Source organism: Megalobrama amblycephala, linkage group LG7 (assembly GCF_018812025.1).
Source record: "Megalobrama amblycephala isolate DHTTF-2021 linkage group LG7, ASM1881202v1, whole genome shotgun sequence".
Classification (NCBI taxonomy): domain Eukaryota; kingdom Metazoa; phylum Chordata; class Actinopteri; order Cypriniformes; family Xenocyprididae; genus Megalobrama; species Megalobrama amblycephala.
The window spans coordinates 3,291,327-3,318,827 of NC_063050.1; the positions used below are offsets into that span (position 1 = coordinate 3,291,327).

Here is a 27,501-nt window from a genome sequence, read left to right on the forward strand (position 1 = left end):
CCAGCTAGCGGTGCATCAACATCAGCTCAACCACTTAACTTCCCTTACTGAAGAGCTGGTGAAGACGCTACAAGACCTCCGTCTCAGCCCTGCCGAAGCCGCTGCGCCGCCGCCTGCGGCTCCCGCCAATCTGGGTTTCGCGGTCTCCCCTGCTGTCAATCCTCACCTAGCACTCCCAGAAAAGTTTGACGGCACACCCGCCAGATGTAAGGGGTTCCTTCTCCAATGTTCCTTGTTTATCAACCAGCAACCATCTCTGTATCCCACCGAAACCAGTCGGATTTTGTTTGTGTGCTCCTCACTCACTGGCAAAGCACTGGATTGGGCCACCGCAGTGTGGCGAGATGATAGTTCCGTGTTCCCCACCTTTCAAGAGTTCTTACGAAACTTTAAAGAAGTCTTTGAACATCCCGAAGGAGGCAAGAGCCCTGGCGATCAGTTACTTTCTCTCAGCCAAGATAAACAAACAGCCGCCAAATATGCACTACACTTTCGCACTTTCGGCCGCTCAAACTAATTGGGTTGAGGACACTTTCAAACGGCTATTCCAAAGGGGTCTAACACTGGAGCTACAAGCTGAACTCGCATGCCGGGATGAGAGGAGATGTCAACTCCACCTATGTCTCTATTGCGGTCAGGCTGGCCATGTCAAGATAAATTGCCCCGTACGACCTCAATCCTCCAGTTCCAAAACGGTGAGTTCTCCACATCACTCTAATTATTCTTCCAACTGCTTCAAAATTCCAATCCAGATTACTGTTAATGGCCAAAATCTATACACTCACACTCTGCTGGACTCTGGAGCTGCTGGAAATTTCATGTCAGACTCATTCATCAAAGACCATAACATTTCTCTAACTGACTGTAATTCCCTGTTGACAGTGGAGGCGCTAGATGGGAAACCCATCGACAGAGGCAGAGTGGCCCATATCACCACTGAGCTCGCTTTGCAAGTAGGAGCCCTTCACCATGAACAAATCCACTTTTACGTCATTCACTCCCCCAACAACCCTGTGATTCTTGGTTTACCATGGCTCAGAACTCATAACCCTCACGTTTCCTGGAAAGATGGTCAGATTGTACAATGGGACGCTAACTGCCATAAAAGCTGCCTGAAACAAATCACCCCTCTACCAGTTCGAGCTGCTTCACTCCACGAAACTGACACTAAAAAACTCAACATACCTGAAGAATATGCCAATCTGGCCGTGGCATTCAGTAAAAACAAATCCACTGAACTTCCTCCTCATCGTCCCGGTGACTGTGCCATCGACCTGCTGCCTGGTACCACGCCTCCGAAGGGCAGGATCCTTCTCCTGTCACAGCCCGAATCCGCAGCAATGAAAGCATACGTCGAGGAGGAATTAGTTAAAGGGTTTATCCGCCGTCCACTTCACCAGCAGCATCAGGGTTCTTCTTTGTCAAGAAAAAAGACAGCGGCTTAAGACCCTGTATCGATTATCGTGGATTAAATGATATCACTGTCAAGTTCCGGTACCCCTTGCCTTTGGTCCCCCAGCTCTTAAACAGCTCAGGCAAGCCGCATTCTTCACCAAGCTGGACCTCCGCTGTGCATATAATCTAATCCGTATCCGTGAAGGAGATGAATGGAAGACAGCCTTTTCCACAGCCACCGGTCACTACGAGACCCTCGTCATGCCTTTCGGGCTGTCCAATAGTCCCTCAGTCTTCCAGTCTTTCATTAATGACGTCTTCCGAGACATGCTCAATCGCTGGGTCATTGTCTACATAGATGACATCCTCATCTATTCCAACTCCTTCGAGGAACATGTTCAACACATACGGGCAGTACTTCAGAGACTGATTCAACATAAACTATATGCAAAAGCAGAGAAATGCAAATTTCACCAAACCTCCACAACATTTCTGGGCTATGTGATCAGCCGTGAGGGCGTGGCTATGGACGACAGTAAGGTGAAGGCAGTACTGGAATGGCCACAACCACGCACATTGAAAGAATTACAATGATTCTTGGGGTTTGCCAACTTCTACAGGCGGTTTATATTGAACTTCAGCGGCGTTGCAGCCCCATTAACATCTATGACCAAGCGGTAGTCCTCGCGCCTCATCTGGTCTTCAGAGGCGGTACAGGCTTTCCAAGAGCTAAAGGAGCGGTTCACCACAGCACCCATTCTCCGTCATCCAGACCCCGAACTTCCTTTCATTGTGGAAGTGGACGCCTCCAGCACGGGCATAGGGGCCGTTCTTTCTCAACGCCAAGGTAACCCAGAGAAAATGTACCCTTGTGCCTTTTACTCAAGAAAAATGTCGGCGGCGGAACGTAATTACGATGTGGGCAATCGAGAATGATTGGCCATGAAAGCGGCCCTGGAGGAGTGGCGTCACTGACTGGAGGGAGCTAAACATCCGTTCGTCATTCTCACGGACCATAAGAATCTGGAATTTCTGCGTTCTGCCAAACACCTAAATCCACGACAAGCTAGATAGGCTCTATTCTTTACACGCTTCCAGTTCACGGTAACTTACAGACCAGGCTCAAAAAACACCAAGGCGGACGCGCTGTCACGGCAACATGAGGAGGTGGAACGGACAGAGAACACAGAGAACATAATCCCTGACACCTTACTGCTCGCCCCTGTTCAGTGGGACATTATCACAGAGATCACCCATACCAACGAACAGACCGCACCTTCTCCCAGCTCATCTTCGGGACAGGCTACTTCATCATGTACACGACTTTCCAAGCTCAGGTCATCCGGGGGTTACAGCCACTCTTCATCTGCTGCAAAACCGGTTCTGGTGGGACTCCATGCTAACGGACATCCCTCGCTTTATTGTCAACTGTACACTCTGTCAGACCACCAAGGCTTCACACCAAGCACCAGCTGGATTATTACAACCTTTGCCCATTCCACAGCGTCCCTGGTCTCATTTAGCCATTGATTTCGTCACTGACCTTCCCGAATCCCAGGGCCACACTACCATTCTCACAGTCATCGACCGCTTCTCGAAAACATGCAGACTAATTCCACTGGCCAAACTACCCACAGCATTCGAGACAGCCGAGCTTCTAAGCAATTATGTATTCCGTTTCTATGGTTTACCTGAAGACATTGTGTCAGACAGGGGCCCACAGTTCACATCTCGCGTCTGGTCATCCTTCTTCAAGAACCTCAATATCAACGTCAGTCTCACTTCAGGGTACCATCCAGAATCCAATGGCCAAACAGAACGCATGAACCAAGAACTAAGCAGATTTCTGCACATCACCGCTCCCTTCCTCCGGACCACCGGAGGGAGCATCACCGGAATATTGATCAGTTGCCATTTGGACTACATTTCCCATGGGCCCTCATTCCTGGGACTGATTGTGCATGCATCTGCACTGCATCACACTCACACTATTTAAGACACACACACACTTCGCGAAGTCTTGATTTGCCATGGTGATCAATTCTTAGCGTTTTCCCATGGACTGCTATCTGTTATCGTTTGGACTGTTTATCTCTTGAGACCCTACGCCACCTGCCCTGAACTTTGCCTGTTTCCTGGACTTTGATTGTGTTGCCGCCTGACTTGATCCTTGCCTGTATCCTGACTCTGTTTGTCTGCCGCCAGCCTCGACCCTTGCCTGTCCCTGTTTATGCCTCTGCCTTTGCCCTGTCTGCATTGTAAGTCATTTTCTAATAAAAGCTGCAAATGGATCCACATTCTGCCGACCCATCATTACAGATTTAATAAATTCTGATTTTAATTCAGCGTGTGTGTGTGTGTAAAATATATATATATATCTCATTATAGTCAATGATTGTATGCTGTCAAAGCCAATTTTGTACCCTTGAAGGGTCAATTTTTGTACTGTTAAATAAAGGTACAAAATTGCAAAACTGGTCTCTTAAGGTACAAATCACAAGGGTACAAATTTGTACCCTTGAGGATACAGCCCCAATGACAAGCCATGGTACTCCTAAAGGTACAATTATGTACTTTATTTTCTGAGAGTGTACAAAATTGTCACCAAAGGTACAAAACTGGTCTCTTAAGGTACAAATCACAAGGGTACAAATTTGTACCTTTGTACCATTGTACCCCTAAAGGTACAATTATGTACTTTTTTTCTTCTATTATCTTTTGATGCTTCACGTCGCACTGCTCGCGTCCGGTGTACACAACTCTTCCATGCTCAAGCAGCAACATTACACACTAACTAAAGTTAAAAAAGTGAAATTGCAATGAACCACCCCTTTAAAACTCATTCAGCTTTTCTGATTAAAACCGTTTTATCATTGTATTTCCAGAAGAGATCCAACACAAACTTAACATTTTATTCATATAAAGCTCAGTCTTCTTATCATAAAGCAGCTGACAGTAGCTGATCACATTTTCTCTTGTCATTACTGCCATAACAAACAGCTATAACAACCAGAGAAAAACGAACACTAAAAAAGTCAAGAGTAAAACTGCCTAACTAAAGCAAAGACTGACCTCGATCATGGTGACATCAAACAAAACTATTATTTTCAACAAATCATCATCATCTAAACCTCTGGTAATTCTCAATAACAACTTTTGTAGATGTTTATCAGAAATATAGTCAGTCTGTTAGTAATAAGTGAAGCTGGTAATTCTGTTTGTGGAGTTGTTTAATTAGATCTTCAGAGATTTAATGTCTTATCTTCAGTTGATTTCATTTAAGGCTGTGGCTGAAGAAAGTCGTAGTTCTTGTTGTTCATCTGTCCTTCAGTGATTCTGCTCGTAATCACCTAATTATCTCCAACACCAATTCAGTGTTACATTTAATAGCCTGTAGTGTTCACTCTGAGTAGTGTTCATTTCATCTGGGCTAAACAATGTTAAATAATGTGCTAAACATAGGTGTGCTGGTTGGGAGGCGTCCGGCCAGCGGGACAGTTAAGGGGTTAAAGAAAGACTAACTGCATCATGCAACTGCAAACGGGCCTTATAAACACACAGTTACAGAAACCAGAGAAACAATAATGTTATAAAGTCCAGAGTCAAGAGCCAAACTAAAGCAAACACTGGTCACATAATGGTGACTTCACACAAAATATTTTCAGTAAAAAGTTGTGGAGTTGAGTGGCAGCATTGATTTTCAGTGTTAATGCCATAAAAAACATACAATACACATCTAAAAAATGGAAAGAGCTTTGAGATTGATGGTACAAACATATTTGACAAGAATCTATAATATAGTATTATAGTATTTATAAAGTGTTAACAGGCAAATTTGTTTTATGTATTTCCCTGGCATCAAAATCATACATGTAAGGAAACATGATTCCTGGCTGCATGTTATGGAAGCACTAAACAGCCATGTTCTCTCGTGATCATGACTTAATTTTCTTGTGAAGTTGTGTCATAACTTGTATCTTTTTTATTTGATGATTGAAAAAAAAAATGAAAATGTCACAAATAAATACATAAATATTTTCATGAAGCCACTTTTAAGCCTTGCCCTTCAGAGCTTCCAATAAATTCAGAGATCGGGGGAATTAAAATGTTACAATACAAGATAAATATTAATTGCCCCAAAATATGCTCAATTATCTACTTTTTCATAAATAAATAAATAAATAAATAAATGTTTTTTTTTAATTAAAAAAAAAAAAAAAAATTATTGGCTTGCAAAATGGACATGAATGCGTGTGTTCTCACCCAAGTCATGGCACAGTCCAGCAATCTGTACACATAGGGCATCTTGTTTTGTAATGTTGAGCTCTGGCTGATTGTCACGTAGGCTTTTGAGAAGACATCCTGCTAAATATGCCACACTAAAACACACAAAGAAAATATTTGTTTGTTTGTTTGTTTGTTTTTATGGAAAACCATAAGCTTTTGCATTATTTTATTAATTGTTTAATTTGTCTAGGCAAGAGCTCACCAGCCTTAGCCACCATGTGGATTGAAACTCATTGGCATGGATAAGTGATAGCAGAATACATTTATTTGTATTTAAATATAAATCCCTGTGTGCCCCTGCTATTCAAAACCTCGCTAATAACTCAAATCAAACCCAAGAAAAAAAAGCAGAAATTACCCAATGGAGTGTTCGAAACGAGTGTGAGTGGCGCCTGGATACACCAGAAATTTTGATCCGAGCTGTTTGAGGTGACGGAGTCTCTGAAACTGAGGAGTGTCAATGATCTTCACCAGCAGGGGGTGCAGCTCAATTTGACCATGAATGGGGTCATTGAAGATCTACAAGATATAAAAAGGGCAAATATTAGTTCATAAACCTGAATTTATTATTAAATATTTGTCCTCTGAACTTATGGAAAAGAGATTCTGAGATTCATATAAAGAGAGGCATATGTATTTGACCAACTGTACAAATGGTCAGATGTGAATGAACTACACTCTTAGAAAAGGTGTGTTAAAACTGACTCAAACTGTGTTAAATTCTTACTCATCAATGGGTGAGTTTAGGGACAACACTTGTTGTGTTCATTCTGACACATTCATTGAGTCAATGATGTTAACACAGTGAATGTGTCAGGAAGTTTAACCAGAGGTGTAGTCAAGACCAGACCCTCCAAGACCGAGATCAAGACCATTCAAGAGGGAAGTTAATGAGATAATTTAGTCATTAATCAAGCAGTAGTGATGAACACCTGCTGTTAACAGACAGAATCATTAAAGGAATGAGGAAAACAACAACAAAATAAAACACCTGTGCTACTTCTGAACATGAATATCAAATTTGCAATGATCTCTTTGTCAAGTCCAGTCAAAAAACATCACTTACACATCAATGCTTGTGATTTGGGACAACACTTGTGTTCATTTTGACACATTCACTGTGTCAAACACAGACATTCAGGATGTGTCAAAAGCATTTGTTAAAAAAATGACTCAAATGTGTTAAATTCTTACACATCAATGTGTGAGTTTAGGGACAACACTTGTGTTAACTCTCAGGGGTCTGAGGTTTTTTGGGGCCCTGGAGAAGTTTTGACATGCCCTGACATTTGTGCTTTTTTCAGTTGTTCATAAACATATTAATGGAAAAAGTGTCATTACACTGTATTCAGCACAAACTAGGCTACAATAATATGTGAGGAACATGTATGTACATGTTTGTATTTTTGAAGGAATAACATTTATGCATGGTTATTGAAAAAACAAAAAACTTAAGTCACTGAAATAAAGCCAAAAAATATATATTAAATTTGTATTCACAAGACTTCTGGGTATTGGAGGTTGTAGACTAGAGTTTTTGCTTCAAAATGAGGTAAAAATTATGCTGCCTGCTTGTTCATATAAAACGATAGAGAGATTTAAATTTTCTAAAACATCTTTGGTCAAGAAACACAGTATGCATGGAGGCGTGAATCACCATGAATAATGGGTCATTTACACCTGAGCAGACAAAAGAATCGCATAAAGAGCTCTAATGAGCTGCATAAATAATGAGCTCTTTTAGTCAGGTAGGCTGTGAAAAAATCATGTCTCAGCTCATCATGGTGTAAATCAAACATACAGAAAAAACTGCAATACTGTGAAATATTATTACAATTTAAAATAATGGTATTCTATTATATTCTTTAAAATGTAATGCATTTCTGTGATGCAAAGTGTCTGAACAGTTATGTTACCTCTATGGCATTTCATATAGACTTTTAGCTTAAAAGCATGCACATTTGGAGAAATATTGATGGATTCTCATATGTTTGTCAATTTTCTATACAGAGGAGTAATATTTATTCAATATTTATTGTCTTCACTATGAACGCTGGATACTGTTTTCAATTCATACTTGCAGCCGGAGGGCGCACCTTTAGTCCACAAATCCATATAAAGAAGAAGAAGAACCAGGAACTAACTGCATGTCTTCTAGAGATCGCTAACCATTGCTTTAACATCCAGATAAACACTTTTCAAGACAATAAATACACGATTGAGACGATGAATGCATGCATTGCCTCAGAATTTGCGTCTGAATAGCGCTGGCTCTCTGGGCGTGGCTGCATTAGTGGATAATGAGCTGAATCACAGACTTCTGACATGGCTCTCTTTTCATACAGATTACATAAACACAGAATTTTTGTTTTCGATTTGACTTACACAATTTAAAACCTGACATTTCAATGTTTTTTTTAGACAGAAGTCTCATTTTTTTGTCATTAGTATTCACTAAATTACAGTTCATTTTCTGAGAACTATCAGATTGGACTTCCTTCAGAGGGAGACGAGAGATCACGCATCATGTTAGTTTTCTTTATTTTGCAAAAAGCACAACATTTTGTTTTTACTCTGAGTGTACACAAATAAAAGGAGATATTCCACAGATTAAAATGGTGTATAGCTCTTAATTGTATGTGCAACATTGACGGAGTATTTTGAGTCTCTTTCACACTGGTTAGAAAAACAACACGTTGGTCACGCCGGCGTGACCGCCGACCCGAGAGTGTTAATTTTGACACATTCGTTGTGTAATGATTTTAACACAGTAAATGTGTCAGTCAGGAAGGTGATCGGATGTTAACAAGCAGAATCACCAAAGGAGAAAATCATGGTTTGCTAACGTTGGGCTCTTGACCCTTGTCTTTTTTTATTATTACATTTTGTTTGGCTGCTTTAACTGGTTTATAAGTGACCGATTTTAGCCGCAGCAGGGCGCTTTATATTCTAGAGAGCATTTGATTGGACAGAAAATGTGATGAGAAGCTGAAGTGCAGCTTGATGCCATCAAAATTGTTGAAATGAGAAACTGTACGCCAAAAAACCTTCAATTGTGATTTCATGGCGACTTTAAAGTCCACTAGGCTGTTGGGTGCTATTATTTTGGGTTTAAATGAGTTTTCATGAACCTATGTAAAAGGATGTAATAAAGTGTAAATGCCTACACATACAGTAGCTTATTTTGTGGATAAACTCAATGTATTCCACAAATTCCACATAATTTATGAATAAACAAAAAATCCAATTTGTACAAAAATACAAACAATACAAACTAGTTAGCGAGTCACGTGACTTTTGGCACAATTTACTCAGGCTCCAGTTTCATTTTCTTACAAATTCTAACAAATTTCAGATTTTCTCTCAAATGAGGCTTGGCGACTTCCTATTTCAAAACAGTAGATGGCACAGGGCTGGCACATGTTTATTGACATGATGTTCTCCTTTTTTTTTTTATTCTAATGATTTACTTGCCTTCATGATGTCCTCTGTATGTTTCAAAGAATCTGGCTGCCTGATGTTTTCCAAATTTCAGCTGTTTCCATTTGTCATTTTCCTGTGGAAAGAGTGCAATTTTATCCCTGTTTGAAATATTGTGTTCTGTATTTTGTTTCAGCTACACTGTTAGACCTTGCTGTAGAAAAACATCCAAATTCTGACAGTAACAAACCATTTTCCATTAAAACATTAATATACTGTAGAAAATAATGCATTTTGGGTAATATTTGTCATTTTCGAGAAAGTAGCCTACAGGAATATACTGTGAGTTAACATTGCTCAAAGTCGACACTCAGAGGCTGTGTTCTAAATCACACCCTATACCCTCATTCACTATTCCCTACATTAGTTCACTAATATAGTCCACTTGACAGAGTGAATGAAAAGAAGAGAGTGAATTCAGACACTGATGAACACCTGATAAGCAGAATCACTGAAGGACAGAGAAACAAGACCAGAAAAAAGAGAAGAAACACAAGAACTACAACTGACTTCAGACACACTGAGTGTCAAACCAGTTCACAAACCATTTTTTTTTTTTTTTTTTTTTTCGCAAAGCATTGCTGGATGCCAGCATAGTACAAAACTCCCAGCATGCACTGCAGCATGCATAAATTATGTAGCTGAATTTTTATTAAGTGTTTAAAAAAGTTCTTCACTGGTCTGTTAATGTAACACAAGGGATTAAACACAGTGAATGAAGAAACTATGTGATAATTACACATTTTCATCAATACATAACTGTCAGCACTTAATGACCACTTTTTTCCCTCCACATTTGTTTCTGCTATAACAAATGTGGTTTGCAAAAACAGTTAAAGCAGCCAGAGGAGAAGATAAAAAAAAAAAATGATGTTAAAAAGTCAAGGGTCAAGAGCTCAACTAAAGCAAATGCTGATCTCCTTAATGGTGACATAAACCAAACATTTTCAATTAAACATCAACATCTAAACTTCTGTTAAGATCTTCTAGAAATAAAGTCAAACTGGTCGGTAATAAGTGTAATAATACTCTTTAAAGATAATAATCTTTAAAGATAATAATCTTTTTTTCTGTACTTGTTCTTCCTCTTCTCTTTAGTGATTCTGCTTGTTAACAGCAGGTGTTCATCATAAATGCTCAATCATCACTTACACAATCACTTAATTATTGCAACACATCATCAATGTTGCTTTTACTCTGTAGTGTGGACACTAGAGGATGTTCCTGTGGGGTTGAAAGGGTGAAAGGTGTAAGATAAAAAGACACACCCACAAAATGTATTTTAACAGTAACAAACTGTAAGTTAAAAAACAGTTATGTACTGGCAACACTGCTGCCAGTAGTTTACTGTAAAATTGAGTTTTGTGGGTCACCATTGTGCTGAAGAGTAGAGCCTCTGCTTAAGTTCAGGAGAAGATCAAGAAACATTGATGATATGCTGCATGTTGCTTCATTTAAGAGATGATGATTGTGTTGTTGCTTATGCAGTAAAAATCTCTTTTTAAAATATTTTCTGTAGACTCCAATGAAATAAGTTCACAGTAATAAAATGATTAATCACATGATTAAAATATCATAAATATTAGTTTATAAATTTAAATGGCAGTGGGACAATTAAAGGCAGTCGGTTTCTGCAAATGAAATTAGTTAAGGAATTTTAATTTAGTTCATGGTATCTTTACAGTAACATACTGTAGTTTACAGTAAATAACTGTACAATCAACAGTAAATCACTGGCAACAATGTTGCCAGTATTTTACTGTAAAAAAAAAAAAAAAACCTGGCAAGGTCTAACAGTGTATCTAATAACTTATAAACCATCTACTAATGATCTGTTTTATTTATTTCATGATTTTAACATTTTTTTTAAGATAGGGCCTAACTTACAACACATTTGTAAATTGTTAGCATAACAGTATTAATCATTTATGAACATATATTGTTATGTTTTGTAAATTATTCATTAATCATTAACTAATAACTTATAAGTGTTTCATAACTGAATTGATAAAACATTCATAAAATGTTAACATATTACTTATTAATCATTTATGAATGTATAGCCATGTTTTGTAAATGATTCGTTAATCATTAACTAATAATTCATAAATGACTTATAACTGAAGATTATTATAAAAGGTTACCCATAATTTTGTTATTAGAACATTCTCTAAATGTTCAGTGTTGGTTCTGGGAATGTAAAAAATGTCCAGTTTTCTTTTTTTGTAAGGTATAATGTTCCTGAAATGTTCACAGCAAAATCCCCAGTGTTAAATTAACACCCCTCAGTGTCCATATGTGTCCATATTACGGGGTGTTAAAAGTAACACTGAAGCAGTGTTAAAGTTAATGAGATAATTAAGTGACGTAAAATGATGCAACGCTAAAAAAAAAAAAAAAAAAAAAAAAAAAACCGTTTTTTACAGAGACCGTCACTTCTTCAACTAAATTTGTGCCCTTATGTCTCACAAAACATTTTTAAATCCTGCAGTACCTTTTTATATGGTATTTTTGTACAAGGTTATATATTCATCTCGAAAAAATGTTTAACCTGCAATATGCACTTTCAGTTAAAGTTAATGTTAATGAGATAATTAAGTGATTGAGTGATGATTGACCATTATTGAAGACACATGGTCTTAAGCAGAATCATTGAAGCAAAGAGATAATTAATAAATGTATTGTTTCATGGAATGTTTCATTTCAAGTCACCGTGATGGAGGTCAGTCTTTAGTTGGGCTCTTGACTCTTTACTTTTTATAATAAGTTTTTTTTTTTTTTTCAGGCTGCTCCAATTTTGTGTGTGTAAAGCACATTTGTTATAACAAGAGAAAATGTAATCTGATCACAATATGTTTTGATGATGACATTATCATCATGTAATAGCCTGATTCACACTGTCATTGTTAACTTTGTTTAAAACATATTTTGTGTAATTTATATTCTGACAGACATCATTCTTAGACCAGGCGTCTCAGACGTTCTTATTACAAATTTCTGCTAGCTGAGTTGGCTGCATAAAGCCATTTTTGTTCCTTTTGTTTGTGTTGGATGGATGGGGACAGGGAAAGTAGATTTAAATTGGTTTATTTGTATAATAATTAAGTCATATTCTAGATGAGTGTCTAACACAAAATATGAGATGGGTATATTTTTAGACAACCTTTACCAAAAAAAAAAAAAAACATTCTTCTGATAGATTTCAAGCTTGTTGTTACCCTAATAATACATTAATGAAAAGATGTTTTTGAGGATTAAAAAACAATCCTGGAGAAGTATGCTCAGACCCCTCTAAACAGGCTTAGCCTCCCATCCATGAATCTCTAGTGATGTCTATTGAGTACATTAACCTCATTTCAGTACACCATTCACATGGCAAAATAAATAAATACATACATACATAAATTCTTATAATGTGCAATTTAAAAATAATAATTGCACCAACTTATTTTATGCATCTTCAAGCTAACTATAAACTATTACAAATAATAATAGTAGTGATGATAGGTCACCCTTGATTACATTGTACATTGTCAATAATATTAGGTGAAAAAACTTACCTTCACTTTGTCACTCTTTTGTTGTTGTCTTGCTCATGTGTCATTGCCAAATGAGGATGATGGTAAAGAGTTTTTGTTGAAATGTGTAGAGGTTTTACAGGTTCACAGACTCAGCCCACTACACCACGTTATCAGGAAGTTCAATGGCTATATATTTTGAGGGGTGTGTCCATTTTGATGTCACTGATCAATTGTTTGAAATGCTTGAGTAAAGGCAGGTTTTGATATATGAATTTAGATGATATTGTACCAATAAAAGTTTTGTTTAAGTGAGTATATTCAGCAGATTTAGTACAAAACACTTGAATCCAAGACATGTCAGACATTGGTAAAACATAGTTAAAACAATTTATTGTGTCAGCAAATATCATTATCAGCATTATTCTTTTTATTATTATTATTATTAACTTTTACATACATTATTTAAGCCAACAATTTGTTTGTCAGATCAACATTTGATCTAAAAATGTATTTATTCAAATAAAATGAGAAAGAAATTCTAAAGGTATATTTGAAAAAAAAAAAAAAGTCCTACAAAAGAAAGAAAGAAAGAAAGAAAGAAAGAAAGAAAGAAAGAAAGAAAGAAAGAAAGAAAGATCCCTTCATATTCTAAAACTGTATTTGAATATTCAAAATATTGAACCTGCAATTTATGTGTTTTTTTTTTTTTTTTTTTTTTTTTTTAAGATTTCATCAAAAAATAAATGGTAATTGCATTGAATTAATGTTACAGTGTGATGTTGGTTCAACATCATGCTTGCACTCTCAAAAAATGAAACACAACTACAACTCCCTTCAGTCTAACACATTACTTGTTGGGAAGGAAGCCAGAAACAAAGATGATCAGATCATATAATTTTCATAAAGAAAAATGATTGATGAATCTAATCACTGACATAAAGTGTTTATTTGTTATTAATAGATTTTCCCCAAGTGTACTGAGATCTTTGTTAATTTTTTTTTCTAAATATTAGATTAGAGACACACACAGACATCAACAATAAGCATATGAATCTCAACAATGACATGCTTCATGCCGCAATGCATGCTGAGAGCCACCATAGTATACAACTCATGACTCCCAGCATATATTTATTATATTTTTTCAATAAAACATCAACATTTAAAACCTCTGTTAATTATCACAAAAGAACTTATGTAGATAAATGACAGAAATGGAGTCAGTCTGGTTTGTAATAACAGAGATTCAGAGATGCATTTGTTGATGCATTATCATTGTTTCAATGGTTGTTTGCTATCTGTGGTAGGCCTACACCCAAGCTTTACTCTCAGTAACTAAATCACTACTGTCTACTCTGTTGGAAAGAAAAAATATCAGTTATCGACATCCATCAGTCCTACACTACCAGGCAACCAGATAAATTGTCTTTAATTCATTCTATAACTAAAATTATTTTGTAACTATATGCCTATATTCTATATAAGAAAAGAAAAGAAAAGAAAAGAAAAGAAAAAAAAAAATGACGCCACCATGAATAAGATCAGCGTTTGCTTAAGTTGGGCTATGTTAGATTTTTCTTTGCAACAATGCATATGTATGCTGCTTTTATATGATGATGTAGTCATTGTGATATTCCTGGATTGCATCCAAAGAAACTGCTCATACATTGTATCATTTATACTTTTTGGTTTTGCATTACCAGCCCTGTGAAACTAGAGCATGAGGAGAGGGGAAAAAAAGCATTGCAGCGAACAGACATATTGAATAATTTTAAAACTGTGTAATAATAAAAAGTTGAACTACTGCATCACCTAGACACACACAGACTTTAAGAATCAGCATATGAATCTCAACAATGGTGATTTAAAAAAAAAAAAAAAAAAAAAAAAAAAACGCTTCATGCTACAATGCATGCTGGATATCACCATAGGACAAAACTCCCATCATGCACTGCAGTATGAATAATTATTGTCACCACTGTTTAGGATTGTATGCTATATTTTCATGTATAAGCCTCAACGGTAATAGTTACTAATTTTTGCCACTGAAGAGTTAAGAGTAGCATGGAATTTTTTTCTGTGTTGGAAAATCAAGAAACCAGAAAGAAAGAGACCTCTTTGTGATTTCCTTTGAAATGGCTTTCAGCAAATTTCAAGCTGATCTCCTTCAGTCTTTTCATTCAGCAATGTACAAGTGTTTCTTGTGAAACACTATTGCAATTGCTCAAACACAAACAATTTTAAAGACATAAAAGGGTCAAAAGCCCAACTAAAACAAACCCTGACCACCACGATGGTGGCATAATTTTTTGACCAATAAAACACCAACATTTAAACCTCTGTTAATTCTCAATAAGAAATTATTTAGACATGTGACAGAAATAAAGTCAATCTGGTTAGTAATAAGTAAATCAGATCTTCAGAGATTTAATGTCTTTTATCTTCAGTTGATTTCAATTAAATGGTTTTGACTGAAGTCAGTTGTAGTTCTTGTGTTTCTCTTTTTTTCAGTTATTCTGCTTGTTAACAGCAGGTGTTCATCAGTAATGTTTAATCATCAGTTAATTAATAGCTTAATTATCTCATTAACTTTAACTCTGCTTTAGTGTTACTTTAACACTATTTAGAGAGGGACCATATGTACTCTGAGCAGAGTTGATTTAACTCTGGGGATTTTACTGTGTATAAGTCACAGAGAGGAATTATATGTCAGTAGTTCAGCTGTCTATGGGAGTCCAAAATTATCTTTACACCATCTCTGAAAGCACTTCTCCGCCTCTTCCACCTTCTTCTTCTCCTCCTCCTTATCTTCAGCTGTCTGATCATCAGTTCTTCTGTAATAAACTCTGACAAGCTCTTCATTGAACCTCTTCGGCAGGAAACTGGACAGCTGTCAATACAAGACAACAATCACACCATGAGTTTTCTAAAGATACTTGATCATGAAGTAAATGAACTACAATATAAACTTCACTGAGCCCAACAAGACAAAGCTCAAGCTTCAGTCCAGTTGGTTTACTAAAAGCACATCATTAAGGAATGAATGACACCCATTTGTAAAAAATAAAAAAAAATAAATAAAAATAAAACATAAAAATACAATGGTCTAAAATAAAACATGATTACCTGATAATCTTTAATGGTAGAAGCTTCATTGGGTTTCCTCTTGCTGTAGAAATAGACAGAATCAATGGGGTTTTTGTCCTTCATGCCGTGATCCAGATCAACCACCTGAGTAAGAGATGAAGTGATCAGCTTAAGGAATGAATTCACTAAACAGTTGTATGTTTTAATTCAGAGCAAAACCTGCTTCTTAATCACTTTATATCTAGTTTAAGCACCGAATAACTACATAACTTACATAAACTGGTAAATCTTCAGCATTCAGATAAACGGTTGGGTTATCAAGCTTGTACTTCTGTACTGTGGCTTTCCATGTTGTTGTCAGCTCTTCCTGAATTTTCAGATTTGAAAGGGTTAGTCAAGTACTGTACAGTTACTATACAGTAAATACTGTCTTAATAAAGTCACATGTCCATTGATTATGGACACTATCAGTCACTAAACCAACCTATTTTTCTATTCTGACCTTTGACATGTTTTTCTCAGTCAGGCGAGCTTCTCCCACAAACTTTGGCAGTTTTCTTCTGACGATCTTGTCCAGAATGTCTCTGGATTTCTGCAGGTTTTCAGCAGTGGAGGACGAGATCTGCTCAAAGATCTCATCTGACAGAATAAAAAGTATTAACAAATGAATTTCTTCAGACCATTACATTATTTTACTTACAGATAAAAATGGATAATGATGCTTTCAGCTGACCTGTGAGTTTGCTGTATTCCTCTGCCGTCTTTATGGCTTCAGAAATCTTCAGCATATCTTCAGGTTTTCCTTCATGAAGGTCACGATCGGCTAGCACGAGCGCTTCAGCAAACCTGACACATAGAAAAACAAATGAGTTAGTGTGTTGTACACAGCAAAATCCCCAGTGTTAAATGAACACCCAAAGTGTACATATGACTCCATCTTACCGGGTGTTAAAAAGTAACACTGAAGCAGTGTTAAAGTTAATGAGATAATTGATTGATGATTGAGTGATGATTGACAATTAGTGGAGACACCTGATGGTAATAAGCAGAATCACTGAAGAAACAACAAGAGAAAAAGAGAGAGACACAACAACTACAACTGACTTCCAGCCATTAAACATTATTACACTTATTATTAACCAGTTTGATTTGATTTCTGTCATACATCAACAAAAGTTCTTATTGAGAATTAACAGATGTTTAGATGTTAATGTTTTAATGAAAGTTTAGTTTGAAGTCACCATGATGGTGAAAAGCATTTCCTTTAGTTGGGCTCTTGACTCAATTTATTAACATTAATTTATCTCTGACTGCTCCAACTTTGTGTTTGTAGAGCACATTTGTTATGGCCAGAGAAACTATGATCTGAGCTGTGTTTCCCAAAAGTGCTGTGAGCCAAAGTTGATCAATTTAGGTTTACAATGCTTTGGGAAGCACAGTTGTGTTGTGGTTGTGTTTTTTCATTGTGAAACGGCCAGATTCATTGGTGAAATCCAGTATTAACTGCTGATAAAGATAAGTTATTTCTTTACAGTAAATCTATTGAGATCCAGAAGAGCTTTTATAATCTGAAAGTTTTTTTGAAACACACACAGACATCAAGAATCAGCATATGACCCTCAACAATGGTGACAATCAAACAAAGTGCTTCATGTTGCAGTGCATGATGGGAGTCACCAATCAAAACTCATCCATGGCTCCCATCATGCATTGCTGCATGAATAAATTATGCAGCTGAATTGTCCTGTAATTTTCGTAGATTGTTCATGTTTGCTTTATTTCTCTGTTGTTTTGTTGTGACAGTAGCTTGTTTTGTGATGTTCAGAGTTGATCTGTTTGTCAGTATTTTGTATTTATTTATCGTCACCGTTCTTGAGAATCAGATGCTGATTCTTGATGTCTGTGTGTGTTTAAACACTGGAGCTTCTATGCATAATGTATTTTACTTAAAAAAAAAAAAAAAAAAAAAAAAAAAAAAAAAAAAAAAAAGGTCTTACTGCTGTTTGATATCAAGCTGTAAAATCACAGGACTACAATCATTAATACTAAAGCTACACATCAAGCACATTTAGACTCTAAAAGACAACAGGCATAATTTGATGTTCATAAAATTATATTGTGATCAGATCCTTTTTCTCTGACTATAACAAAAGTGCTTTACAAACACAAAGTTGGAGCAGTCAGAGAAAAAATAATAATAAAAGGTAAAGAGTCAAGAGCCCAACTAAAGCAAACGCTGACCTCTTTCATGGTGACTTGAAATGAAACATTCCATAAAACATTAATTAACACCTTTTTTCTCTCTTTCCTTCAGTGATTCTGCTTATTACCATCAGGTGTCTCCACTAATTGTCAATCATCACTCAATCATCAATCAATTATCTCATTAACTTTAACACTGCTTCAGTGTTACTTTTTAACTCCCGGTAAGATGGACTCATATGTACACTTTGGGTGTTCATTTAACACTGGGGATTTTGCTGTGTACCATGTATGCTGTGGAAATTTAAGTGAAGTGGCCCATGGTCAGAGACAGATTCAGATGTCCTGCAGGCGTCTCGACTTTGTTGTTTTGTTCAATAAAGTCTAATTTTGACTTCTGGAACTCTGGAATTCTTGAGCTTCATTTGCAAGAAAGAGATTATTTTTTTTCCTCAACACTGTCTCACTAATGACATGAACACATGAACTTCATCTCCATGTAATAATAATTTTTTTCTTCCATGTTTTAATTTAATCAGTAAATCTATGTTGTGCAGCACTATGTTTGCCAAAAAATGGGTTTGTTTAATTTTAATTTGATTAAAAGATAAATTCATGTTTTATGCCTTCACTTGATTACCAGAATAAAATACACAACAGAAAATTATTTTTAAAAAAAAAATCATGATTTCAATTGATTAGATATGATTTTTGATTAATCAAATTTAAGTTAACCATTAAAATTGAGTCTAGAAAAATTAAAACAGGGGGAAAAAATGGAATTTGGGAGAAAAATAATCAGATTTCATAGAGCCCTCGAGTGCAGTCAATGGTCTAATGCAGAACTTGTGTAAGGTCATGTAAAGAATAATAAGGATGTTAAATTGTGTACAGCGGGACGTTCACTGCAAACAGAGACTCACATTTCTTCAATGATGTTGCAGATCTTGTGCTGGTAGGCCTGGCGATGGAGAGTGTATCGGGTGCGAAACATGTCATAAACATTATCTGCCTCCTGTTAGACACACAAACACCAGTGTCACAGATCCCATGATACAATTACTAATTCAACAGCTTTTCATCTTTTTTTTGATTTTTCCAAAGAAACAAATCACCACATTTTTAAACACACAGCTGATCAAAAAAGATATTATGAAAATTATATAAATAATGAAGTGTACATTTTTGGGTTGTATCATGTACCTTGTCCCTGAAGCAGATGTGATTTATCCCATTGATTTTACACACTCGAGCAAACTTCAGCAGACGCTGATGGTCAAAACTGTTACGAATGCCGAGGTGATGACAGTCTCTGAGAAATGAGTATCAAATACAAAAATAAAATACAATGGACAGATAAATAATATATAAATGTCAGCTTGGCTCTGTTACATTAGTTCATAGGTGCCTTTATTTTAAATGGACCTACTGTGACCTACAAGAGATTAAAACAAGGCTGAATTCAAGCTGTGAATATGGTCTTATTTTTGCTACTATGTGTTCTTGTGTTGCATCAGCCAATCAAAATGTCTAATAATAATTACCGTGCAAAATAGTCCCATTTGTCCACATCAATGCCGTTCTGTTTGTTTGCCACAATCTCATATAGGAACGATTTGTCTTTATCTCTGCCCTCGTATGTCCACTGGAAAGAAAAGCATGTCTGTTTCACTTCAACATTTTCCACTAAAGGTATCATTCAGTTTTATTAACACATCTGTAGTATCAGAATGAACCTCAGCAGCTGAAGCTTTTGCCCCTTCGATTAACTCTTTAATGAAGATGACGTCTCTATCATCCAGTTCGTGCTCTTTCAACACATCTTCATTCTCAGCCTTCAAACTCTTCACAATGTCATCAAACATCAGCACTGACATCTGCTCATGCTGCAGTAAAGACACAAAGACAGATGAGATCTTAAATACATCAAATACAGAGTCCACACAGCAAAAACCACAGTGTTAAATTAACTCTCCTGGGATTATATGAGACCATACTCAAGAGTGTTAAATGAACACTGAAGTAGGGTTAAAATTAATGAGATAATTAAGTGATTAATTGAGTGATGATTGACCATTATTGGAGACACCTGATGATAACAACTTAAAAAGTCAAGGGTCAAGAGCTCAACTAAAGCAAACACTGATTCCCATCATGGTGACTCGATTGTGATTTTCTCCTTTGATTTTGCTTGTTAACATCAGTATCTTCAATAATGGTCAATCATCACTAAATTAATCACTTAATTATCTCATTAACTCTGACACTGCTTTAGTGTTGGTTCTGGGAACATTAAAAACGTCCATTTTTCTTGACGTTACAGGAACGTTTTTATAAGATATAATGTTCCTCAAACGTTCTTTCAACTGAATTTTGATCTAAAGTTCAACATTGTAGGAACATTGATTTGTAACATTCCAAGAACATGAAAAAGTTCAGTTTCCTTAATGTTAGTAGAATGTTATTTAAAGGTTAGTATGATGTTCCTGAAACATTCTTTCAATCATTCAAACACCTGCTGTGAACAAACACTGAAAGAAAGAGAAATAAGAACACAAACTACAACTTTCTTCAGCCACAGCCTTAGATGAACTGAAGATAAAATACATTAAATCTCTGAAGATCTGATTCAACAACTCCACAAACAGCATTACCAGCTTCACTTATTACTAACCAGACTGACTTTATTTCTGTCACACGTCTACAGAAGCTCTTATTGAGAATAAACAGAGGTTTAACACGCACAGTTCCTGCCAATCTCATGTTAATCTTGAGTACCTATAGAGTAACAATGCATCCTTCAAATCTCCTCAAATCTCTTTAGTTTTATCATATTTATAAAAGATAGACACTCTAAACTTAGTCTTTCCAGAAAAAAGATGAGCTCCTGGTGTGCCGAGGGCAGAGTCAGGAGTGTGCGCAGCTTTTGCATAGAGATTGTCTGCAGGCTGTGACATCATTATAAATATAAAGGGAACAAAAGCATTCATGTTGTTTACATTATATGCACTTGCGCCGATTGCCAACAAAACACAGACATCTGATGCAGCTTTACTCAACACCACGATCTGCAAATCCAGCTCTGAACTGGGACTTGTTTACAAAGTATTCATCACCGAATTACTGGGAACAAACAAACATACGTGCTCAACTCTTTTGCTGCCCCAGAAAAACAAACTTCATCCTCTGTTCCCTTGACACTGGGTTCTTTTGGAAACTTTTAATCTTTCCCTCACAACCAAAAACACTCTCCTTCGGTGACAGGAGCTGCGTCTCATTTCAGAGGCTGTGTCCTCCGGAGGTCACATTTGAAGGCTGAATACTTCATCAAGGATGTCATATTTAAGAAAAGTAACTGTAATAAAACTGACTGATATTCATTTTGAGGTGTGAAATACTGTAATTCCTTTCTTACTTTGCAATCTAAAGGTTGTTTTTCTTAAACGAGACTGATGATGTATGCAGCCTTCAAAGGGTGCAGACCCTGAATTGGGACACAGCCATTGTTGAAAAATCTCTCTTCTTCCATATCCCAAACGAAGCGTGTTGATGGGTGTACTCTTGCTCTTGTTCTGGGTGATGTGTGTGTGTATGTTTATCAGAGAAAAGTGCCTATACAAGGAATTTTACTCTTTATTACGTGATAAAGGCCATACCTGAAAAGTGAATTTGCATGAGTTTGCAGAAGTTGTATATTTGCCACAGAAATACACCGTCATACGTCCAACTCGTGTTTTGAAACTTTGGCCATGTTAAACATGACAATCTGATGTCTAAGTGTGTCTTATTCAACTTTCAAATAGTTTTGGATGATCTAACACAAATGACTCAAACATTGTTTGAGTTTATTACTTTCTTTTCATAAAACCTTTCTTAATGTCAAGAAAACTGGTCTGGAACTGGTCAAGATTTTTTTTTTTTTTTTTACATTCCCAAAATCAACACTGCATATTTGGAGAATGTTCTTATAACAAAATACTGTTAGCTGAGTTGGCTGCATGAGCAATGTGTTCATTCTCACCTTCCACTTCTCGGGGATTTCATCAGGCAAGCCTAAGAATAAGAAGCAGGTCTCAGATGATTTGTAAGTCATATTTTGCACATTACTGAACACTTTCAGGTTCACTTATTAGACATGCACACACAAAACAGAGTTTTATTTATTTATTTATTTCAAACATAATGACATGACTAAGAATTTTTCCACAGATCCTTCTGATTAGAATTAATTTCACACTAACACACTTACCTCTTATTTGTTTAATCTTTTTGGCTTTAGGAATAACCAGACCATCAAATACATGGGAATATGGACCATGACCTAAAAATAGATAGATAGATAGATAGATAGATAGATAGATAGATAGATAGATAGATAGATAGATAGATAGATAGATAGATAGATAGATAGATAGATAGATAGATAGATAGATAGATAGATAGACAAAAAGTTAAATATATTAAATGCTTAAATATGTTTCTGTTACTGATGGTTTATATCTACTTTGACATTTATTTTAAAATATATATTTTTTAAACAAATAATTACACAAAGTAATCAGCAGTACTTAAAAAAAATAAATTAACACAAACATGTGATGATGATTTCAATAATAAAGTAATAAAGCATCAGTGTTACTCACCCAAGTCGTGACACAATCCAGCGATCTGAACACACAGGAAATCCTGTTTGGTGATTTTGAGCTCCGGCTGATTGTCATGAAGAATCTTGACCAGACAACCTGCTAAATACGCCACACTAACACACAAACAACACCACTTCATGACCACAAACACTGAATCCAGCAAAAATATTTTTGTTTACTTGCATGTCATGTGACCGTTACCATCATCAGTGAACCATGAAAATTTATTCTTCTTTCTTTTATGAACCACAACAGGAGAAAAAAAAAAAAACAGCGAATAGCGACCAGAATCCAGCTTTTAAAAAAAGACGCAAAAGCATCACAGAATGATCCCATGTAACATGTGTCGTATATTCCAAATGATCTGGTGTATAATATATGAAATTGAATGTATTCTTAAAGAAAATAAAAATATGAGCTTGACCGTTGTTCTTCTGTGCTCAACTGTGCATTTATGAGACACTATTACCGCCACAGTTGACTCCGACACCACAAGTTGTGAGAAATCAAGATTCAGAAATGTGCGACACAGAATTCAATCCATGTACCTTCTTCACTGGGGTGAATTTATCCGTTGTGTTTGTCGCAACAAAAGTTATTATATCAAATGTCATTCTGACTGTCAGGCAAATGGAGTCATGGTCCAGAGATTTTTAAGATTGTACACGGATAGTTTTTTGGGAGGCATTTCTAGGCATTGCATTTCATGTCGCGTATTGATTAATCTTGATTTCTAACAACTCCTAATGTGTTTTTCTGGGCTAGAGGACACCGACTGTGGCACTAATAGAGGCACATCTCAACAATTTGAACCATGTAGTCACAATGTAAACAATGTGAAGTCCCAGTGATATACAAGTGTAACCTAACCTCAAACTATGGACACAATGTGAGGGCACTCCAGTTAGAAATGTTATTGTTGTAATAATGTTTGGAGAACATTATGTTATGTTATTGTAATGTTTTTAGTTGCTAGTTTTATATTTGTTACAAGATTAGTATCTCAAAAGGTTCATTAAAACATTCTAAACATGTTTAGTGATAACACTGATGGAACATTATGTCCTAACATTCAAGTTTTAGCAGGAACAGAGGTGGAAAGTCCAGGGGTCAGAAAGTATGACAGAAAGTATGATGTTGTGTCTCTCTTTTATTCTGTTCTTCTTGTTTCTCTTTCCTTCAATGATTTTGCATATTAATATTAAATGTGGATTGTAATTCTCCACCATCAAACTGAAATGTAACACTTCACATGATGTATGTGTTTAAAAGTTTCTTTCATTTCATGGACATAAGCATGAATGTACTTACTACTTTATATGACCAAAAATTTCAGCTGTGAATATAATAATATCTCACCCAAGAGAGTGTTCAAAGCGATTGTGAGAAGCTCCTGGAAACACCAGATATGTTCCTCCGAGCTGTTTGATGTGACGGAGTCTCTGAAACTGAGGCGTATCTGTGATCTTCACCAGCAGGGGGTGCAGCTCAATGTGACCATGAATGGGGTCATTGAAGATCTACAGTTCGCAAAACACACCGGATTATCACACTAACATGTAAGAGATTTAGTTCAGCATTTTTTTCCATGAAAGGTGCTTTCTGTTATCCACGAAATATAAAGTACATTCATGCTTATGTCCATGAAATGGAAGAAACTTTTAAACACATACATCATGTGAGGTGTTACATTTCAGTTTGATGGTGGAGAATTACAATCCACATTTAATACATATCAGCTGTGAAAAATGAAAAGGCAAGTGAAAAGTTAAATAACATTCATGATGTAATGTTCATGAGTAGTTCACATACCTTCATTTGTTTTTTTGAGAAGAATAAGGAGTATTTCTTCAAGATGTCTTGCAATTCATCATTAATGATCTCCCATAACTGTTGTTTCTCAGGCTCTGGAAAAAATCTGACATTTTATATCCTCAGTACAAAATATATTATAATTAACTATATATATATATATATATATATATATATATATATATATATATATATATATATATATATATATATATATATATATATATATATATATAGTTATGGAAGCCTAAAAAAAAATCAAAAAATCAAAAGTCAAGAGCGCAACTAATGTAGACGAAGATCGCCATAATGGTGACTTTAAACCAAACTATTATTTTCAATAAAACATCAACATTAGAACATCAGAAGTGTCAATTCTCAATAAGAACTGTACATGTATGACAGAAATTAAATCAATCTGGTTAGTAATAAGTGAATCTGGTAATGGTGTTTAATCATAATGACCATAATGATTTTGATGTTTAATCAGATCTTGAGAGATTTAATGTCTTTTATCTTCACTTGATTTCATCAAAGGCTGTTGCTGGAAGTCTGTTGAAGTTCTTGTTTATTTTTTTTTATTTTTTTTTTTTTTTTTTCTGTTTTTGTTGTTCATCTTTCTTTCAGTGATTTAACAACAGGTGTTTTCTTCAGTAATGCTCAATCATAACTTCATTATTCATTAATGAGTAATCAAATCTCATTAACTTCCCTCTTGAATAGTCTTTGTCTCAGTCTTGGAGGGTTTGGTCTTGACTACACCTCTGGTTAACCTTCCTGACAAAATCGACACAAAAAAATGTTGTCCCCCAAAACTCACACAATGATGTGTAAGAATTTAAGCCAATTTGAGTCAGTTTTAACACATTCTTTCTCAGAGTGTATAGTGGATGTGAATGGGGCAAGACTTTACAGAAATGTGCAGCTTAATTAATTTATTTATGTTAATTTTAGCATTAGTATAAATGTTTCCATACAAAATATGTACTGTTAAGTTTTCTAATTTAATATTTTATCAGTGGGACTAGTTTTAGGAAGTAGTTCATGTGGATGTTCTGATGGTGCCCTTCTGACGTAATTCCTGTGGGCGTTTCTTTTGTAAACAGCTTCCTTTCTATCTTTGTCAAATCTATTGCATTCACTGGATTTTGTGTCATCTCAAGTCAAGTTGTGGTCCAAAGAAACAAATAACTTTATTTGTATGTATTAACTAAATGCCTTAGACATGAACAATAATCTTGTGATTGACTTTTTTTCTTGGTTTGTAAATCATAAGTAACAGATGGATATTACTCTAAACACAAATACGGAAGTAGGAGATAGATGTATCACATGACCTTCAGTTGATTATATACATACACACATTACCATATGAAAATGGGTTGTGTACGTGAACTGCAAAATTAAATCAAATCACATATGTCTTCCCTTACCTTCACTTTCTTCATAGGACTTTTTTAGATCCTGAAGACTTTTCCTGTGATCAGAGAGCGTTTTTTTGGTTTGTTCAGAATGAAGCATCTTCTCTTTTGTCTTCTTTTGGTGGATTGTTAAAAACTCAAATGAGGAGGCAATAAAGATCTGTACAACTGTGTACAGATTTCATAGATTCAGCAACTCAACTCACTGGATTACATGATGAGGAAAGACTTGTCATGAAACTATGAGGGTGTGTCTCAGACAAACGTTGAGCTTTAGTGACGGGGAATGAGTCGAGGCAGAGTGACTGCTGCTGGAAACACATTCAGCAGGTGCCGATCACACAATATTTACTGTATAGTTCTTGTTTATGTGTCTTACAACTGCCTTTGGTAGGGGAGCCTGTTTAGCAAATATATGCAAATGTAATGCAAACATTGCATAATAAAATATGAAAGTTAAAGGGATAGTTCATGCAAAAAATAATAGTCATCCTTTACAAGTCCCCTCATGTCATTTCGCATCTGTATCAGCTTCTGTGGAAAAGATATTATTTTCTTTCTTTTTTTCTTTTTTTAATTGGGTCCAGTGTTACACTTACACCAACATTCCTCAAAATATCTTCTTCTGAGCCAAAAGAAAAGACATGACAGCAGTGATATAACTGAGGGAAGGGTCTTCTACATTGTAATACTGACTTTTCCATCAGACATCAAAATCAGCATTTATAGATCCAAGTGCTTCTGATAAAAACTGTACATGTATGTAACAAGTTTGCTGGGTTGATAGATTTTTTTCACATTTAAAATCTTTTGCCATCTTGTTCCTCGTTCATGTTATGCCTTTGCATGATTTGAACCGAAGCATGTTCAAACTGTAAGGTGTGGAAAGTTTTGTGTGAATGATCACATAAATAGAATAGAAATAAAAAAAACATTCTGTGGTTGACTTTCATGAAGTATCTGTAGTGAAACAGGTTCTGTTTGAAGAACAGGTGGAGCAGCTCTAGTAGATGAACAGCTGGTCTTTGTGTTGTGTTGTGTACACATTTATTAATAGATGCAAAATAATTTCAAAATGAAGAAAGCTTCTGTGTCGTGACATTCTAAAAGCAATCACGTCTCCGGCCTCGCTCCGTTCCCACGGCTCTTGGCTTCACCCTGCTTACCACAATTACTTTTCTTTCTCTTGAAAACTCTAGAATTCCTCAATCATTTTATCATTCATGCATTCATTTATACTGATACAAATACAACGTGATTGATTTATCTTTGTAGAGAATTCACTCAAAACAACAACCATTTCTTTCATTCAGATGCCTGAACTTTGGCATTAATGTGGTGAACAGTTGATGTGGAGTTTAATTGTGAATCTACTCACTCTTATGTCACTCCCAACCGAGTCTGTCTTTCTTCAGTTGAGTAATATTCTGACCGATCCTTTTTTATTATTATTTACTGTTGATTATACAGTTATTTACTGTAATCTACAGTATGTTACTGTAAAGATACTATAAACTAAACTAAAACTCATTAATAATTTCATTTGCATAAACCGACTTCCTGAAATTGTCCCACTGCCATTTAAATTTATACACTAATATTTAAATATTTTAATCATGTGAGCATTTTTTTTACTGTGAACTTATTTCA

At 35.8% G+C, this 27,501-nt stretch overlaps 2 protein-coding genes across 2 annotated transcripts in view; both read right to left on the minus strand.

Annotated features, from left to right (window-relative positions):
• LOC125271517 (deoxynucleoside triphosphate triphosphohydrolase SAMHD1-like) overlaps positions 1–9,162 on the minus strand; it is a 57,220-nt gene extending 48,058 nt beyond the window's left edge. The window contains exons 1-3 of the mRNA XM_048195553.1: positions 9,157–9,162; positions 6,041–6,201; positions 5,659–5,774 (exon numbers count right to left, since the gene is read on the minus strand). Coding sequence (XP_048051510.1) covers positions 5,659–5,774; positions 6,041–6,201; positions 9,157–9,162 — 283 coding nt within the window. The remainder of the gene's footprint in view (positions 1–5,658; positions 5,775–6,040; positions 6,202–9,156) is intronic.
• Positions 9,163–15,408: 6,246 nt separating this feature from the next.
• LOC125271120 (deoxynucleoside triphosphate triphosphohydrolase SAMHD1-like) lies at positions 15,409–26,063 on the minus strand. Its single transcript, XM_048195099.1, has 15 exons — positions 25,864–26,063; positions 24,431–24,525; positions 23,978–24,138; positions 22,616–22,731; positions 22,222–22,293; positions 21,994–22,025; positions 19,709–19,858; positions 19,517–19,617; positions 19,176–19,284; positions 18,896–18,987; positions 16,504–16,616; positions 16,273–16,409; positions 16,045–16,137; positions 15,810–15,914; positions 15,409–15,573 (listed from the first exon to the last, which is right to left on the minus strand). The coding sequence occupies exons 1-15, from the start codon at positions 25,949–25,951 to the stop codon at positions 15,409–15,411; spliced, it is 1,629 nt and encodes a 542-aa protein (XP_048051056.1). The 5' UTR covers positions 25,952–26,063.
• Positions 26,064–27,501: the final 1,438 nt, after the last annotated feature.

Excerpts from the sequence above, each read along its gene's own strand:
- LOC125271120 (XM_048195099.1), bottom strand. The coding sequence starts at position 25,951 with ATGCTTCATTCTGAACAAACCAAAAAAACGCTCTCTGATCACAGGAAA. Across the intron at positions 22,732-23,977 it reads CGCTTTGAACACTCTCTTGG|TGTGGCGTATTTAGCAGGTT; the intron begins GTGAGATATTAT and ends TTTGTGTGTTAG. Across the intron at positions 16,617-18,895 it reads TGCAACATCATTGAAGAAAT|GTTTGCTGAAGCGCTCGTGC; the intron begins GTGAGTCTCTGT and ends TCTATGTGTCAG.